At 49.1% G+C, this 17,651-nt stretch overlaps 7 protein-coding genes across 7 annotated transcripts; 1 reads left to right on the top strand and 6 right to left on the bottom strand.

Moving 5' to 3' along the window:
• Window positions 1-427: 427 nt before the first annotated feature.
• On the bottom strand, window positions 428-1,926 carry K460DRAFT_372715 (S-adenosyl-L-methionine-dependent methyltransferase; the record flags this gene model as incomplete). Its single annotated transcript, XM_040934531.1, has 4 exons — window positions 428-744; window positions 841-1,422; window positions 1,530-1,659; window positions 1,759-1,926. The coding sequence occupies 4 exons, from the start codon at window positions 1,924-1,926 to the stop codon at window positions 428-430; spliced, it is 1,197 nt and encodes a 398-aa protein (XP_040793025.1).
• A 212-nt stretch (window positions 1,927-2,138) lies between these two features.
• Window positions 2,139-3,757, bottom strand: K460DRAFT_301534 (S-adenosyl-L-methionine-dependent methyltransferase). Its single transcript, XM_040929874.1, has 2 exons — window positions 2,808-3,757; window positions 2,139-2,736 (listed from the first exon to the last, which is right to left on the bottom strand). Exons 1-2 carry the CDS (start codon window positions 3,560-3,562, stop codon window positions 2,505-2,507), a joined length of 987 nt encoding a protein of 328 aa, XP_040793024.1. The 5' UTR covers window positions 3,563-3,757; the 3' UTR covers window positions 2,139-2,504.
• A 1,283-nt stretch (window positions 3,758-5,040) lies between these two features.
• K460DRAFT_361244 (HET-domain-containing protein) lies at window positions 5,041-7,337 on the bottom strand. The gene has a single exon (XM_040932419.1). It carries the CDS (start codon window positions 7,134-7,136, stop codon window positions 5,418-5,420), a length of 1,719 nt encoding a protein of 572 aa, XP_040793023.1. The 5' UTR covers window positions 7,137-7,337; the 3' UTR covers window positions 5,041-5,417.
• Window positions 7,338-8,063: 726 nt separating this feature from the next.
• K460DRAFT_271841 (general substrate transporter) lies at window positions 8,064-9,785 on the bottom strand (the record flags this gene model as incomplete). Its single annotated transcript, XM_040927761.1, has 3 exons — window positions 8,064-8,765; window positions 8,824-9,521; window positions 9,569-9,785. The coding sequence occupies 3 exons, from the start codon at window positions 9,783-9,785 to the stop codon at window positions 8,064-8,066; spliced, it is 1,617 nt and encodes a 538-aa protein (XP_040793022.1).
• Window positions 9,786-10,492: 707 nt separating this feature from the next.
• Window positions 10,493-13,012, bottom strand: K460DRAFT_269742 (uncharacterized protein; the record flags this gene model as incomplete). The annotated part of the gene is made up of 4 exons (XM_040927598.1): window positions 10,493-10,737; window positions 10,801-11,906; window positions 11,960-12,861; window positions 12,917-13,012. 4 exons carry the CDS (start codon window positions 13,010-13,012, stop codon window positions 10,493-10,495), a joined length of 2,349 nt encoding a protein of 782 aa, XP_040793021.1.
• Window positions 13,013-13,242: 230 nt separating this feature from the next.
• K460DRAFT_422933 (uncharacterized protein) lies at window positions 13,243-15,872 on the bottom strand (the record flags this gene model as incomplete). Its single annotated transcript, XM_040938192.1, has 6 exons — window positions 13,243-14,003; window positions 14,091-14,260; window positions 14,318-14,427; window positions 14,509-14,581; window positions 14,630-15,580; window positions 15,628-15,872. The coding sequence occupies 6 exons, from the start codon at window positions 15,870-15,872 to the stop codon at window positions 13,390-13,392; spliced, it is 2,163 nt and encodes a 720-aa protein (XP_040793020.1). The 3' UTR covers window positions 13,243-13,389.
• Window positions 15,873-16,539: 667 nt separating this feature from the next.
• K460DRAFT_412159 (uncharacterized protein) lies at window positions 16,540-17,595 on the top strand (the record flags this gene model as incomplete). The annotated part of the gene is made up of 3 exons (XM_040937522.1): window positions 16,540-16,681; window positions 16,734-17,514; window positions 17,571-17,595. Exons 1-3 carry the CDS (start codon window positions 16,555-16,557, stop codon window positions 17,593-17,595), a joined length of 933 nt encoding a protein of 310 aa, XP_040793019.1. The 5' UTR covers window positions 16,540-16,554.
• Window positions 17,596-17,651: the final 56 nt, after the last annotated feature.

Below are 17,651 nucleotides of genomic sequence, written 5' to 3'. Positions count from 1 at the left end.
ATTACTCCGTCGGACATTTAGTGCAGAGAATACAAGATCTAGACTGCTGTACAACCTGCTCCGCTGGTAGTGTTCAACTGTCCGTTCAGACACGACGGAGTCATTTGCAAACCTGCAACGTGATCGTGTATTTTCGCACAATAAGTACACCCAATATTCTCGAGACTCTTAGTAAATAAAGTATTTGCACTACTTATGCCAACAGGCATCTTGTTTTGAATTGAATTTAGTATTGCTCAACTCTTCTTGTATGAGAGTCTTCCTCTTCTCGTCGTCGTTGTTGAGTCTTGAAAACCTCTACTATGTACGATTTAGCCCGACCAACCGACCTAGATCTCAATATATTGATGCACGATCAGTCATATTTATAAGGAATTCGGACCCCAATCACATATAATACCCTCAACCGGGTATAGGCACTCGTCGTCTATGATAGAGAGGCTTCGATGACTACATCTAACGCGTTTTGATGGCCCCAGATACCCTCAATCTTGAACCCAACCGACTCTAGCAGATTGCGGAATTGTGACTCGGTTCGCTCTTGACCAGAGAGAGACTGTATGACGTTCACGTCCATGGCCGTGAACGCCGATGGTGCATTTCGATCCGGTATGAGCAGCTCCTTGATCAGCAGTTTGGAGTAGCCGGGCGTCATGGCAGGAATGATGTTGCGCAGGATACGACGACACTCGTCATCGCTGCTGAAGTCGTGTAGAATATGTTGTAGCATATACGCCCTTGCTCCTATGAAGATATACGGATAAGTAACTGTAGACTTGTGGTCTTGTTGCCTCGCGATGACGACGACGCACATAGAAGCATTAGGGGATGGGGACGTACCTTTTATGGGCTGCACTTGATTCCAATCGCCAACCTGGGCTTCATACCCGTCTTGGTCACTCCTGTCGATAATGTGCTTTAACTCTTGCAGGATAAGCCGCCCCTTGACTTCTGAACCGAGAGCCTTCCTTAGTAGGCCCAAATCTCCAGCGTCACCACCTCCAATGTCAATGAGCAAGACGTCTTCATCCGACTTTGGTCCGCTGTCAACCAGTCGCTCCTTGATGGGATAATAGCCATCCTCCCAGAAGAAAGGTTTGCCAGCATTGTACAGCTGGATCATGCCACCAAAGCGCTGCGCCATCGCTGTGTTTTCGCCAAAGTATGTGTACAGGGATTTCCCAGGAAGGTTGTATGCATGCTGGAACGGTCCATTGTTGATGTCAGCGGGATTGCGATGAGAGATCGTGTCGAGGAAGGACGGAAGCTTCCATCCCACATTGTAGAAGTCATCGAACATGAACCCTACAGCATCTTTATAGAATTTTTGTCTGCATGAAGCTGAGAGTCGCGTGCTTGCGTATGTATCGAGATCAACTTCACGAATCGTACCGTTCGCCGCGAGATGGCGCAGGAAGCGAGCTTGAGAGATGTTGTCAGTGTCAACTCGGTTTAATAATTCAGCTTCAAAATGAAGTGCTTGGAAAGCTATCGCAGGTGTCTTGAATTTCCACGTCGGTGGGACTTACCAACTAATCGTGGATCTGCCCCGGTGTTCTCAGCAAGCTGCGCACTGGACTTTCCCGGCTCGCCAACGTCGCCTAGAGCGTCGAATACTCCCCATTGTATCGCTAGACGAATGCCAAGATAATGTGAGGGCTGAAATACTCACTAGCTGTCAGCACTAATTTCGAAATGAAAGCGATCCCGCATCCAGGGCATGCCACTAGAGAAACATTAAGATCACGTGAGACAGACCTCATTAAACGTTACTCGAAACAACGCCTCGTCCGGCCTCTCCAACTCGTTCCTGAGTGCCTCAGCTAATCCGCCGAGTTGGAGACGGTCGGCACGGGAGAGATTCTCCCGGAGGTCGCGGGCCGTGCCGAGGAGCGTTTTGAGTTGCGAAATGGCGTCAGATTCCATGGTTACAGTGTAGCCCAGAAAGCAGTCGATCGTGAGGTCACACAACCGTTTACTTGTAGTGATAAGCGCTTAAAGTTAGGAAGAAAGGCGGGGTCGAGGCGGTGACTGAAGTACAGACCTGACTCGCTTGTAGGACTAGCGCGTGTCATCTGCCTTCAAGTGGTGTCCTAACAGTAGCACGCATCCGTACTAAATCACACCAATGATATCTCGCAATACAGCCTCATGGCAAGCTCCCATTTGTTATCTTAATACAGGGATATGGTGAAGCGCTTGGAAATGTTCTACCTGCCAGTCAAGGTCAAGCGTGAGCGGGGTAGTCTTGGAACTTATTCATGCGCAAATAGCGGTACACCGCGACAAGCCATTGTGTTTGAAGAAGCTAATAGTGAGACGCGCTAATAAATTTATTCGCTTGTACGCAGCACAGTAAAGACTGACTATGTTGAGCCGTCTGCAAAAGTTTAAGCGACCGTAGGATGAAGGAAATAATGGAGACCTGCCGTCCTCGTTTGAGTTCCACGATTGAGCCTAGCAACGTGCGACATTTTAGCCGGGATTGGCGAGAGAAAGAAGGACTAGTTTGAGGCCGGAGCGGCCGGCTTCCTTCCATAAACAACCATAAAATTGACGTTCAAGTGGTACTTCGGATTGAATATCTCTTTCCGTGCGAGCGCTGTTAGGATTCTTAGCTCATCCTCCGACCTTTGCAGCGTCGTAGTGAATCCACGGAGTAGGAAGGCATCCAGTCCCTGGTCAATGTTGGCGAGTTCGAAGACGCCGACTTTCTTGAGATCTTTGTCTTTCGGCCTTTGTAGCGTGTTAGCGACATGACATGTCCAGTTGCACGTATGGTATTGCGGAACATAAAGGACACTCACCAGCGCCCAATGGGTATCGGCAGGGTAGTTTCGGTGACGTCCGTAAAGCCCGCGGCTTTGAACTGCTCCTTCCACTCTAGACATACATCCCAAGGTACTTTCATTCGCCTTCCACATTCGAAAAGAAGTCTTGCCGACTCGGCGTACGCAGAAGTCTCGAGATCCAGGCTGCCGTCTTCGCAACAGGTCTTCGCATAAGTCATCTCTAGCTCTAGATATCCTCCAGGCTTCAGGTGTTCATAAGCCTGCTGAATCAATCGGGGCCAGTCGCGAATAGCCATCAGAAGCTCCCGCCCGAAGATGAAGTCGAAGCTATTCTTGCGATATAACCAATCCTCTTCGATATCCTCGATTTCGAACTGAAGATTTGGCGGTACCCAGGTGGGCTGGGTGGGTGCAATGTCTACGCCAGTCACTGAAGCCGATGGGAACATGTCTGCCGTATCAATTGCCCAGATTCCGGAGCCAGTCCCAATGTCGAGGATCTTCTGAGGGTCTTCCGCAATGGGTGCAAGGTAAAGCTTTCCACCGAGCAGGAGTAAGAACTTTGCGTGCTGAAGGTCGTTACGATCTTGTTCCTTCTCATCTATGGGTATGCCCTGCAGGGTCTTGCCATACGAGGCATAGGTGCGGCCATTCTCATGGACGCCTCGGAGGACGGATGAGGCTATTGAAGACAGATAGGAAGTATTTGTGGACTCTGCATAGCCTTGATCGGAAGACGACTCGCTGTCGACGGCTATCTGGTTAGCCATGGTCGCGGTGGATACCTAAGGATGTTGGCCTTGAGTGAGGTGGTGCGGCGCGGCCCCTTGGCATCTTGCGGGTCTGCCTTCCTGCGGGCCGTGTGCGGCTTGGAGCACGCTGCAGGAGCCTGTGCGGGGCGCCCCTTGCGAGCGGCATGAAGCCGTCGCAAGTGTGCGTTAGCACGGAAAGAAGAAGTAAGCAGGTTGAAAGACAAAAGAGAGGGTATAGATACATAGGGACTGCCCCAGAACAAATCCAATTGTTACACGAGATCCGGCCGGAACAATAAGCGCGTGTACGGGCGAAGCCGCCGATCGGCCGTACATTATTTAGCCACGCTATAGTTTGATATTAACACCAACAAATAAGTGACGTCTTATCCTCAGCTTGCTAAAGTGCTTGATTCGGATTTAATTAGAAGAGATATAGATAGTGTTCACCCACACTATTCTGTCCATGTTTGGGAAACGAAGGTTACGGAGCGCGAAGAAAAGGTTCTCAGCAACAGCGAGATCCTTCCTATTAGTATTTATGGGCTTGAAGGTCTCTTAGTTACACCATATACATGAAAAGACGTCAAAAAAGATCGCACTGTCACCGTCAAGCTAGGCTTTGGAGAGGTCGCACTCAACAAGAAGTTCACTGTCTTGAAGACATCGAAGCAACCGGAAAGAGTATTGTCTAAAGCCGATGGGCTCGTGCTCAGAAACTTTACATGGCCGGCCAAAGTAGCGGTATGGTTAGCAGGATATTGCTACTGTTTGTGTACAAAAGGTGGGCGGTCTACTTACACTCTACGGGATTGCTTTCAGCCCCGAATGACCCACTACTACCTTTGGCGATGCCTGATTGCTGTGCTGCTATCCTCTATATGGGCCAAGCCAGACTGGTTCTATGGCATATGAAAGCGTCAAAGGTATGTATCACGAAATTTCGAGCTTTCAATCATTTTCCGCCCCTCTATAGAGAAGGAAAAGCTATAAAGCTCGGATAGCTCTCTGCAAATCGTAGAAGCGGTGTTGAGACAATTAAAAGTATTTGTTATAGCAACCTTGGAACCGAATGCGACCTCCCTCTATTCATGAGGTATACTTTCGGAAGCCGGGGAGATCGACTTATCACCGGTAACAGTCGAGAGTTGATCATAGAGGATGAAAGTATATGAGGGAGGATAGAGTACTTGTACGGCATTTTATACACTGTAAAGGGCGGATTGGGGGGGTAGATCAAAGTTTCAGTATCGACAGGAAAATTATAGGCAAACTATGCTCTCGTCGTGCACCTGCCATAGCATCCTATTTCTAAGTTACTACATCACAAGCAGAACCAAGATAGCTCGGCTTTGTCAGGTTCCACCACATCATGTCGATCTGGAAGCATTGTCACATTCTATGTTCAATTAAGCAGACCCTAATTAGATTGGCATTAAGCCGTCAGCTTCCAATGTGCGTTTCCGGGTCGACTTTATACTATAAGCGAACTTGGTCCGTATCCTTATTGTCTGAACATCAGTACCTAATTGAAGCAATGAGATCCCAGAAAGCCTGAAAAGCAAACTCAAAACACATATATTCGGTTTGGCATGTTTCTCGCTACCCGTATCATGCGTACGATTCTAAGCTTTGACCCTGTTCCCTTCTACGCGGTACCGACACTGTTAGAAGAATACCACAGGTCGCATTTATCTAATCTTGTAGATGTTAACAAATTGACCGTTTTTGATGTTCCATAGCCAACTGAAAAGCGCTCAGGAAACTCTGGATTTTATCGTGGAGTAAAAAGATGCACTCAAAGCGTACGACAGACAGGTGACTCGGCGTAGAGGGACCGGCTACCAAGGTACGCAGAAACAGGTACCATGCTTCATGCCTTCTCACAGAATCTCAATGGCCCTTGCCCAGATACTTGACCACTGGTAGCGTGCGGCCACAGATTTCGACAGGCATTCAATCCCAGATCGCTCGTAGTCAAGTCCTCCTGCAACATTTCGACTATGGAGCGAAAGGTAAATCGAAGAACATACACATGTCTCCACTCACTCTGCTTGATCTCAATCCCAGCACCTTCTTCGCACAGCAACTGTGACTTGTTGTTTTGTCGTGACTGCGCATAGATCGAGCTCGAAACTGTCGATAGATTCTGTTGATCGGGGTTTGGATTTTCTATGGATTCTGGTTGCTCCCAAAATAGGTGACATTGTGTATCTGGGCAGGATGTTCCCAAGCAGAAGACGAGGCCCTTCTTCCGGGTCCAGGAGAAAGGCACCCAATTTGAGCAGAACGGGCAAACGGCGGAGCTTAAAGCGCAGGCGTACATATGTGTCTCGACAAACATTGCTTTGTCCGCGACCGTGTTGTCGGATGGAAATTCCCATGGGCTCAAGGCATGCGACACGACCGCTGCAGAGCAAAAGCACATTGAGCTCTCGCGCAGGCTCAGAACTTGGCGCATGAGGTGTTCTTCCGGAACGTCGTAGTCGACTGTGAGATTCTTGCCTTCTTTGCACAATGCAAGTAAGGAGTAAATTCGATCCCTTCGGATGGTACACTTCTTGTTGCGGAAACGGTGTAGTACGTTGACGACACCCCATGTCTTGAGGCTTGTTTCGCGATATTGACTCAATCTTTGTTGCAATAAGACATCTACGATATTCTCGAACGCATTTTCCCGGAAGTATAGAACCGCAGACCTGAATTTGATGGCTAGTGAGAAGAGATCATGGGTCGATCGTCCTGCAACTAGTATTGTATGCTTCGCTAGTAGCACTTCTTGGGTAACCCAAGCTCGGGACCAGTACTCATGCTCTGTGATTTTCTCGAGCAACTTCTCCACTTTTTCAGTTGAATCCTTGAAGAGGCTCTTTTGTTCGTCCTTGATAATGAAGTCCACAGTCGTCCCAGAATGTACTGAAGATGGCGTGTCGAGCCCGCCGTCTTTGATTACACCGAGGTCCTTCGCGCGAGATTTCGATGATCCTTCGTGTCGGTCAAAAGGCTCCCTATAAGATCTCATGGCACGTTCTTTGCTTGCCATACTGACGGAATGCAATACCATCTCCAACTCTAGGCTGCTACCTAACCAGGCCAGTACAGATTTCGCTCTAGTGAATATATTTCCCATCTGCTGAACTTGATGGTTCCTCTCCGATGTGTTGGTTTGATCGATGCACAATGCGTCGATCCAGAGAAAGGTGTCGGAAAGTTGATTTCTGGCCATCTCGAGGAAGTCCCACAGATTTCGTCGCACAAGAAAGGTCTTGTCGTTGACCCGGACTGCGTACTCCTCGAACGGATCCCCCCATGTGTAAGAGAGACAGGAGTACGAGGGCAGTTCTTCGTTGAAATCGTCATCCAGTTCCGCAAGAGAGGACTCGGTCGGCTCTCCTTCACCGTTGTCGTCCTGGGTGAAGGGCGGTGGAAGAATGGCGTGAATCAGCTTGCATTGTATTGACATATCCTTTGATAGGTCGGGCAATACTTGAATGAGACGTATGGACGTCCTTTTCTGGTTGAGCGATTCATGTTCGAATTTGGTGGGTTCGGGATGTACAGTCCTGCAAAGGGTGTCCACTCTAGTCGACATTTAGAACGCACAAGGCCTTTGTTGTTGATCGATTAGTCTGATTTCGGGATTATCCAAGCTTGTATAAGATGAAAACATGTTAGGGGTTTACCCTACGCTATATGGGCTCAAATGAGCTGAAGTTGATACCCATGTCAAGGGTTGCACGTAGTGGGCTGTGTCAGCTACACCGCCACACCTGCGGTCCGTGAGATGGAGAACTGGCCGCGGTTCAGACATTGGCTAGCAGCTAACAGCAACTGCATTTGCGATGTTCTTACTGTCGAAATAACAAAAGAGGTGTTGAATATAGGCACTGACCACCATTTCCTCATGCGTTGAGGTTTGCTGTCCGCAGGATTGCCCGATCTTTTAGCAGAAATTGAGAACCAACTTTTGCGACGCGCGACAACGGCTAACTACCTACGAAATATCCAGCTGTCGCATCTCTTCTTATCTCAGAAAGCAAGTATCGAGATGCGATAGCCTTTCGGTTATCGTTTCCAGGTATTTGGTGACAATTATGAGTGTGGTGGGGACAGGAAGTGAGAAGTTGAAGTGATCCGAGGTGTGCCCAATCGTCAGGTTCACAGCAGGGCACCCGTCTCATCGTGCGGGGTCACACCAACACCCACCACATTGCTTATATACCCGCCGAGTATGTCAGTATCAACCCATCCGCCTACTTAGTGCTTTGCTCAAAACAAATTATTCACATGCGGTCAGAAAATAGACAATGATGTCGTCGCCATCCTGGCCAATGAGGGCACAGCAGCTATATGTACCGTTTTCTATCCTAACATCCCTTCCCCCTTTTACTCTACCGTCTTTGAATCTCATTAGAGAAGTTGGATAACGTGCAAATCACCTTGGTACATCCGGCCATCCTCGTCATCGCTGCATTCGACAACATATTTACCTTTATTCATCGTTCTTGGTGATTTTTTTCTAGACTCTGTCGTGTTTCTCATCGCCCGCCGTGACAGTCTCCATGACCTCATCATCGCTATCCGCAAACGCCTTTTCGCCAAAGGCAATCGCAATCTCCTCCAAGCTATGATTCGCTGTCTCAACATAGTAGAAGTGCGCCAACCCAGCCGAGAAGAGACAGAACCCCGCAATGACAAGGTAAAAGTACCCACCAATACTGGCGAAAGCATCAGGAGAAACCATACCAATGAGGAAATTGAATATCCAGTTCGACGTAGTAGCAAGCGCCATACCCTTGCTACGCCCTCGAAGTGGGAAGATTTCTGCCGGTAATAACCACGGCATTGGGCCCCACGTAAAGCCGTATAGAATGTTGTATAACATGATGAATGCGTACTGACCATTGGCGCGGGTCGTGATTGGCATGTTCGCTTCGGTGAAGGCGCAGACGACGCCGAGGAGGACTGCCATTGAGACGCCGCCAAGAATGAGGAGAGGCTTGCGACCCCATCGATCTGCTAACCACCAGGTGGCAACCGTAGCTGCAGTGTAAGGAAGTGCATTTGCAGCAGTGTAGAGAAGCGATTTCTTGTCGTCGAAGCCAGCGGAGGCTAATGTGCTGGGCAGATAGAAAGAAATGATGTTAATGCCGTTAAGCTGAGCAAACATCTGAACAGTGATGCCGACGATGGTGCGCTTGCGGTAGCGCGTGAACATTTCCTGGCAAAAGACAATTAGCGACGTGATTTTAAGACCCAGAGGTCGTTGTGAAACTCACCATCCAGCCGGCCTTGCCCAACTCAGCCTCGTATACAACCGCTTCTTGAATCTCCAAGAATACTTTCTGGACATGTTCAGCCTCAGTGTCGCCGCCGGAATGCAGATCTGCCACTGTTTGAAGACTCTCCTCCATGAAGCCGTTTTTGGCGAGCCATCTCGGTGTCTCCGGAAGGAAGAAAGACATGACCACCAAGATTAGCGATAGTAGGATCTGGATGATGAACGGGCCTTGCCAAGACATGGCATCCGGGAGCATGAAGTGAAAGCCGTAATCGACCCAGCAGGACAACATGTACCCAGCAATCAGACAGGTGTACTCGATGCCCACCATCAGACCTCTAGCATGCGGGGCTGCAATCTCAGTTTGAATTATAGGGACGGTCATGGAAAGGAAGCCCACACCCAAGCCTTGAATCGTACGACCAGCGACGAAGGTAGCGAAGCCGGGAGCAAAGATTTGGATAAAAGCGCTGAAGAAGTAGATGATTCCGCCGAGGCGAACAGTCCTCTTGCGGCCAATCATATCGCCAAGTCGACCCGCGATGAGAGCACCTACAGCAGCGGAAGCTTGCAGGCAGGCAACAGAGATGCCAGTGATAGAGGGATTGACAGCGGCTGTGCTACCGTCGGCACCGCCATACTGGCTGAAGAAGCGCTTCACGAAGACTGGGTTGACGAGTAGACCAGACATAATACCTAGCGGTGTTAGCAGACGCCTTGTTGGAAAGCCGAGGTCAACGTACCGGAGTTGTAGCCAAAAAGAGCATCACCAAGACTGCCAAACCCGCATGTTGCAAACAGTAAGGCCTTCCCCTTGATGGGGTATCTGGCAGTGATCTTCTTGGGCTTCAGCTTGCTCTCCAGCCAGCCTTGCTCAGCCTCGACTTGACTAGCGACCTGATTGGCTCGCTGATGGATGTTGGCACTCTGGCTAGCGACAGAGTTGTTTCGAGCAGCCATGATGAAAGGCGGGAGTACTTGAAGAGGAGCGTCGAGAACGTATGTACTATCGTACGGATATTGAGAGGATGTGTCCTTGTGATGGAGAAATCTGGGGGCATTCAGCATCCTTATCTACCCCAGGTTTTACTACCCCATGGAGAGAAATCAACGACAACAATTCGTGAAGTTGAAGTCGACTGTCATACGGTTCCGGTTGGGCTTGGTAGGGCCCATGGTTTATGACTACTCGTACATGTCTTCCGAAAGAGAGCAGTTACTTCGAAACATCGATTGGCCAATCACGGTGACTTTGGAGAGGGGCCGCGGAACCGGAACCGTGCAGATTCTCTGGGCGGCCGGAACCGATGAGGCTGGGCTGTTGCATATGAGCCGCCGGAACCGAAGCGTTACCGGGACAGCACCTTCGGTTAGATCCAAGTTACAGCCCAGATGATCGAAATAGTGGACCGGGCCGCCACATAGCAATCTAGAGACTGCTCAACTTTACAATGGCTATGTCTGCTCAGGTCCTTGGTGTCAATTCTATCATATATAGGCCCGCCATTGATCGAGGGATGCCCGAAAGCAGCACGGCACAACATTGGATCCTGCTTCCTGCAACTTTGGTCACCACTGTACTCAAATGCAGCAAAGCTTTTCAAAACCATCTTTGTCGCACGCGAAGCACGGATTAATAGATGCTTGCGGGATGATGGTCATCGCATTCATGACTGAGATCCGCTCCAGATAGAGTCCCAGAACCAGTATAGCCCATTTCCTGTCGCATCGACACCGTCGTCGTCGTTGACCCAGTCTGACTCGCCTCCAAAGTTGAAGCTTTGCAAGTCAGTATGGGACCATTCATCGGTACTGCCTGCGGGGAAGTGGCTTGCGACATCTTGACGCTGCCCAAGCCCCTGGTTGCTAGCGTTATCGTCACCGTAAATTCCGTCAAATCCGGCAGGTAATACTAATTGTAGCATTCATATCAGCATATGTTATTCCACAGATGTAATTTGTGAAGAATATGTACCTCTTTGAACGGAAGCAAGACTTTCGTTCAACCGTAGAACCCGGTCTGCTCTACTATATGATCGGCCCTGTTGACTGTTGACTATGCCCGCTGGTAGCTGAAGTGGTAAACGGAGAGTATCCTCAACGGACATTAGCGTTGCTTCCGACTGCAACATCGTTCTGTCATCACCATCAACCGCGTGTGTTTCCTGATCATAAACTGGGGCCAACATAGCATCAGTTTCCCGGCGTAGGAGCAGTTGAATGACATCTTTTAGCACAATATTGCTCTGCATCGAGAGTTGAGTCTTCTTGCCAAGAAGCTCTTGCAGCCGAAATATACGCGTGATAGTTCTTTTAACTTCTTGCGCTCTATCAGAAAGCGGGTCGGACAAGGCCAGAACAGCCATGACAATAGCGGAGTTGAACAGATTGATGGCTAGAAATGCAACCAGATGGCTGTCGGTGGCTAGCTGAGCGAGTTGCGGCATCTCTGTCACTTTTGACGTCCGTAGTGCTGCATCCCACCACTGTTCAGTGCTTGACATGTGCGACCCGGACAAAGGGCTATTGGTACTGGTCGTGAAGAATGATGATGGTGTATGCGTGAGACCCGAGGGTGATTGCGTCGCGACCTGACCGTTGTCGGGTTGGTTCCTGATGAGTTGGTCGACTTGTTGTGCCAACAACGGTCGATGGAAGATGATAAGTAGGTTGTCAAACGTGAGCTGCAGGGACAGTGCTTGTAGCCGATGCACTTTGGACGTTTGTAACTGGTTCGGCTCACAATCAGAACTCATGTCGAGTAGTAGATGGGGTGGCAGACGCCGGCGCCATGCCCACAGCTTTTCAGTCACTTCCATAATTTGAGTCATGTACTGGGGTCCTGCAGATGGTCCGCTTGATCCGACGGCGCGCATGCCGAAGATGATCTCGATGATCGGTGACGCGATTAGGTATAATTTGTTGAGTTCTCGCTGATAGGAGGAATAACAGATCGAGATATCGGTGCTCGTACTGCGTTCTGGCTTGAAACATGGCGACTCACATGTATCGATCGGATGCGTGACGTTGCAATCTTTGTCGTTGATCCCAAGAGGCCTGCCATAGGTAACTGAGGCAAATCTATACGAGTCAGCTAAGCTTGTTATTTCAATGTTTATCGTTGTTGCGCATACCTATCCCAGGTGTAGATGGTCCACCAGACCCTCTTCCTCTCTTCAATGCTACCAGGATCACCTCGCAGCGGTTGCCGATGAAGACCAATAGCTTGTGCCGTTCTTATAGTGGCGCCTAGTAGTGCAAACGAAAGGTTAGGTTTGCCATGGTAGACGTAATAGGAGCCAAGCAAGATGCAAGCTTGAACAGATGCGATCGAGCTTTGATCCATCAAATCCGTGAGCTGGGATCCAGTACCCTGTACTAGCGAGAGTGACCATGCTCGCCAGTCCTCGTCTGGAAAGTCCGCATCAACTCCGGCTCTATGAGACTTATACCATGCTCCCATACCAATAACTGTTGATAATAGTAGGAGAAATGACTTCTGTGAGGGATGAACTAGACCGTCTCGGATAGACTCGACCTTGGACCGAAACCGCGGCTCGAATATAACGAGCGAGAACCAGTGCACCGAGTTGAAATACTCTTCAAGCAGTGTGTAAATCATGTCCATAGGCGGTAAAGGATATCCTAGGACGGACAATATTGGACGCCTTTGGGTGCGATCTAGGCGAGATGCTGGGTGCCTATTGTAGACATCGCCGCCCGGTATGGCGGAAGTTATTCGCTTTAATGTAGGCTGGCTGCCCAGTTGGTACATTTTCTGCGCGATGCCCATCGCAGAATCCAGCTCGCCTTCTGCTATGCTTGGCCGCCTGCTCTCTTCAATGTCGATGACGTCAGGCTCGATCGCTCTACGAGAGTCGCCATGGTTTGGAATAAGGTCCTGCTCTCGAGAAGTCTCTCGCAAAGGACCTTGCGTACGCTTCCTTTTCAGCACACGGCTAGGAGCTTCGCCGCTAGCGAATGAGCATTCGATGTTTGCTCGAACGCAGAGCGAGCATGGCCGGAATGGATCGCACTTGTTGTGCCCTCAGCCAGATGCGCAACACTCGCTATGGATGAGGAAAACTGACTCGGCTCTTGTTGCGACGGCACCTTTCGCACGCATTGCTCACTCGGGTCGGGAGCTGACGAGGCCCAGATTTGTCCGAAGCAACAGGGAACGCCATAATATATTTACCACGATGTGCTGCGAAACGGTACACGAAACGGGAGAACAAGATGCAGCAAAAGGAGAAGCTTCCCCGCAATACCAAAGGGCCGAAATGAGCCCGACAACGCCTGCACACGAACTTGGCCCTGACATTTAGACTCTTGTCCCAGAAAGATTCTTCGGATTTGAACAACTACCAAAATAGCTATTCGCTTTGAAAACGCCCTATAACTATGAGAAATATATCCCTACACGACCTACGAGTCCATGGAAGAATACCTGGACCCAAGGAGTCACCGCTACCAAAGGTCGGCTTCCTAAGACTTCGACCACTTCGTCGACCAAGGTCCGTCCAGATAGCGAGCGAGCATTTTCTCTACGGCTCGGTCACCATCAAAGTTGATGGATACAATTCGCCGGCACCACTCTCACGGAGCCATCCTTTTCAACATACGCCCAGCCTTTTCTTGCGTAATTATTGTGAACTCTTACCCATTCCCCCATCATAATCGAATGCTCCGTATCATTATGAGCAGTATAGTCTTTTACGACTACGGCATGTAATTTCTTCTTCACTGGCGTACTATCATTTGCTCTCGGAGTAGCGAGTACTTCGTCGGAAGTCGAGGGGGGACGCTCAGGATGCACATAATCTTTTATCTCGTCTTGAAGTTGATTGTGTCCGACGCGCTCGCCGTTATACATAATCGAGAATTCAAGCGCGACGCCGATGACGCTGACTTCGAGGTCATAGTGTACTTCTTTGTATGTATGTCCGTTGGCGCCGGAGTGTTCGTTGAGTTTGGTTATATCGATAGGTAACGTCGTTTCGATGATACAGCTTCGTTTGACATTATCGTCTCTTCGTGATGGTGGGGTCATTGAGTCGCAGGCGTAGATAGAGACAGCAATTGTTGCAGTGGTAGGGCCGCCCTTAGTCGGGACGGACTCCCGCCATGGTAACAACGAATAAGGCTTTGTGTCAGGGATCTTATCCCCCTGAATGTCTGTCAGATTTATTCTTCAACATTAAGACATGCTAGAGCATACTTTTCGTAGATACCATATCATCTGATTCTTCGCATAGTAAGTACCCTTGAGTTCATACCAAAACATGTCCTGCTGAAGATGAAACTTAGGATCAAATTGTGTATGAAATCTTGTCCCGTAGCTACATCTGAGTATTCGAGATAAGACGAGTGGGCCGGGTAGCGAGGAATTTGTCAGTGCCTTCAGCACAGCGCCGCGACTGATCGACGTCCATCTACACATGCATGATCAACCCTCATCCTGGCAGCATCAATTGATACAGGAAACTTACGGTTTCATGCCGGTAGATTGGTAAACATCGATACCGCGATGCTTGTTTTCTAGCTTGAGGGTGTTGAACAGGTATCTACAACTGCCAAAGCCGCCTACCAGAATCACAGCCTAGGACTAGATTAGTGTTGAAACTAAGAAGCTATCCTAGATGCACTATGCCTTTGGGAGGTTTCCCTCTGTCGTTTCAACAATATCGATCTGGTCGTTAACAAGCTCTTGAATTTGCGAAATCACGTTGTCGAAAATTTCCCTGATGTGACCTCTATAGTTTTGAATCAGCCTGACAGCTATTGCGAATAAGACGACTCACTGATTCAAAGTAATAATATGCGGAGCGCCACGCTCGATACACTCATACGGGAGCCGTATCTTCCAATCTTTGCTTTGCCCCTCAAACCCTCTCTTAATCCCATTTTCCCATTGCGCATTCATCATATCTTTGATTGCGGATCTCTGCACATTCCACGCGTCACCAACTAACTGCTTCATGAGTGCCTCAAAATCTTGATCCAAAAATACAGCTCCGCATAGTTTTCCCTGGCCTTCGACACACTCTGCCAAGACCATGGGGTCTGTCTCCCGGACTTTATAGCTAATGAGATCAACAGTACCACCTCCAGCATCGCAGACGACGAAAGTGTCTCCTTTTTTGAAATTTGGCCGCGCCTTTAAGTCTTCTAGTGTTGCTAGTGCTGCAGCCTCCGGCTCGGAAATGAATCGCAAGGTGGTTTGACCCGCCAGTCGATCCGAAATTATTCCAGCGTCTTTTGCAGCTTGTCTCATTCTATCGACCGCCCGTGTTGTCCACACAGCGGGAACGGTGCATACAACTTGGAACTGCAATCCTTCAACTACAACGGGTCCGAAGTCTTTTTCAATATTAGAGATTGCATGATTCCAGAGTAAGCGAAGATAATCTCCAACGGCCTGAACAGGGGTCTTCCCGGCTTTCTGGAGGCATTTCCGTGCCTTTTTGATCTGAGGAGAGTGTTTCTTCTCTTCAGTCAGATCGTCCTCGTCGAGGAGTAAAAGTTTGAACCATTCTGCTACTTCAGTATCCTCGACCCCGTATCCCCAGGTCACTTGTGTCGGGGCACTATCTCCCGAAATATCGACGAGGCAATCTGGTTGTGGCTGGCCATATGCTATTCTGGTGGGTGCCTTCCCTTTGTCTGAATTCTGAAACTCGATACAGTCCCAGTCTGTAATGATTTTGATATCGTCTGGTTGCTTTGAGTATGCCCATGCCACGCCAGAATATCTATGGGTGTTAGCGCTGTCTTATGATGAATTCGTTGAGCTTTTTACGTTGTTCCAAAGTCAATACCGATCAAAAGAAACTCCTCTTCAGGTTCTTGGTCGTCATTATTTGTGCTAAGATCCTTCTCCTGCTCCTCGCTGTCCTTCTCGTTGAGCGACAAATTTGCGACTGTGGCCGGGGTCAATATGGGTGTTATGATACTCTCTCCAATATCTGGAACGAGAGTCGAAGGACCTGTGATATCTTCATCGCTAGCTGTAACCGCTAATTTTTCGTCCACGGGGCCTTTCATTGACCTTCTCTTGCGATCGCTCAGTTTTTTAAATAGGCCCATGACTAATTCTGCAAAATTACAACACGAGAACAAAGGCAGCCATAACAGTAAACTTCAAGAGATCATACATGAAGCTATTTGCAGATAGCGTTGAAACAAAGTCGCCGCTTAGGTGAGGCTGAAGTCAACCTTGAGTTGAGCCCTTCGCTTCGGATCCATTTCGCGAGTGCCTCCACCACGTTCTGTAATTGGTCAGCTGTGTTGAGTTGTATGCAGCCACAATGCCAGCATTGTCATTTGGGTTGTGGTCTAGGCTAACTATGTGTCATGACTGGGGTAAATCAGGCTTGATGGCGAATAGTAAGGAGCAGCGATATCTGGAGGACGAGTGGGGTAGTCGGACGAGTCTCTTTGAGCTCTATCAATCACATCTCAGGCTCCACACAAGTCTGATTTAATAGGCTGAGACTCAAAGTTCCGGGGCCATACATTTACTTCATGAGTGGCGAAATTGGTGCTTGCCTGAAGGCTGTACGCCAGCCACCAATACTGCCTTGCATATTGTGTGAGTGAGAATAGTGCGACTGCGATACCCTTGATCAGATCACCGTGGGATTCCTCTAGCCTTGTACAAACAACACTTACATTGCGACACCAATATAACCCCATTACACAAGCCAACGAAACAGCCTTTGCGATAATGGTGCCAGAAGACGATGCAGAATGTGGGATGATACTAGTTATGGGCGTGACGGGCTCGGGGAAGAGCTATTTCATTAACAAGCTTGCCCAAGGCTCAGTCACAGAAGGGGCCGGACTTCGATCTGGTGAGCACAACAGACCACATAATGCTTGGGATATACTGATTACCCGTAATAGAAACGGAGACTTGTCAAATCGTCCGAGTCGGTGTGGGACGACATGAGGTGGCAGTAGTTGACACGCCTGGCTTTGATGATACCACACGCTCCGATGCCGAGATCCTCGAAGAAGTCACTGAATTCCTCTGTACGCAATATGAACTCGGAATACCATTGAAGGGCATCATATACATGCATCGAATAACCGACAACAAGATGTCGGGATCAGCACAACGATATTTCGAGATGTTTAATTGTCTTTGCGGCGAGCGTAACTTCGGTAACGTAGTGCTTCTCACGACAATGTGGAGCGAATTGAAGGAGGAGGGAAAGGGACTGGAACGGGAGCGAGAGTTGCGCAGGGATTTCTGGAATGCCATGAGCGCTAAAGGATCGACTATTCGCCGCTTCGATGGAAGTAGTTCCATGGCCGGCGCATTCATTTGCAGACTGATGCGGAAGGAGAACATTGTTCTCGATATTCAGAATGAGCTGGTAGAGCAGGGGAAGCGCCTCGAAGAAACGAAAGCTGGTAAAGTACTTGTGCCGCAGTTGGAGCGTCAAATTGGCGAAGCAGGAGAAAGGCTTGAGTCGCTTGCCAAAATCATTGATGAAGCAGACGATTCTGAGAAGCTGGAGATACGACGCTTGAAGAGACAGCGCGGGTCAATCGAAGAACAGCGACAGGCCAAGTTGCATCAACGACAGAAACTGCAGAAGCGCCTGGGTCGCAATGTGGCTGAGAAGGTTGAGGGCGAGAAAAAGGAAGGCAATTGGAAGAGCAAATTGACGCTTTTTGGGTCAATGCTAGGGTTGGCCATATCAGCGACAATTAATATTATACTTCCATTGGCAGGAGTGATATGATAACAAAGAACTGATGGACTGACGGTAGTTGTGTTGGTAGCGCCTAAATGTATTCAAAACATTGTTAGTC

The sequence above is a fragment of the Cucurbitaria berberidis genome, assembly GCF_010015615.1.
Source record: "Cucurbitaria berberidis CBS 394.84 unplaced genomic scaffold K460scaffold_1, whole genome shotgun sequence".
Taxonomy (NCBI): Eukaryota; Fungi; Ascomycota; class Dothideomycetes; order Pleosporales; family Cucurbitariaceae; genus Cucurbitaria; species Cucurbitaria berberidis.
This window is presented reverse-complemented; position numbering and strand designations above follow the sequence as displayed.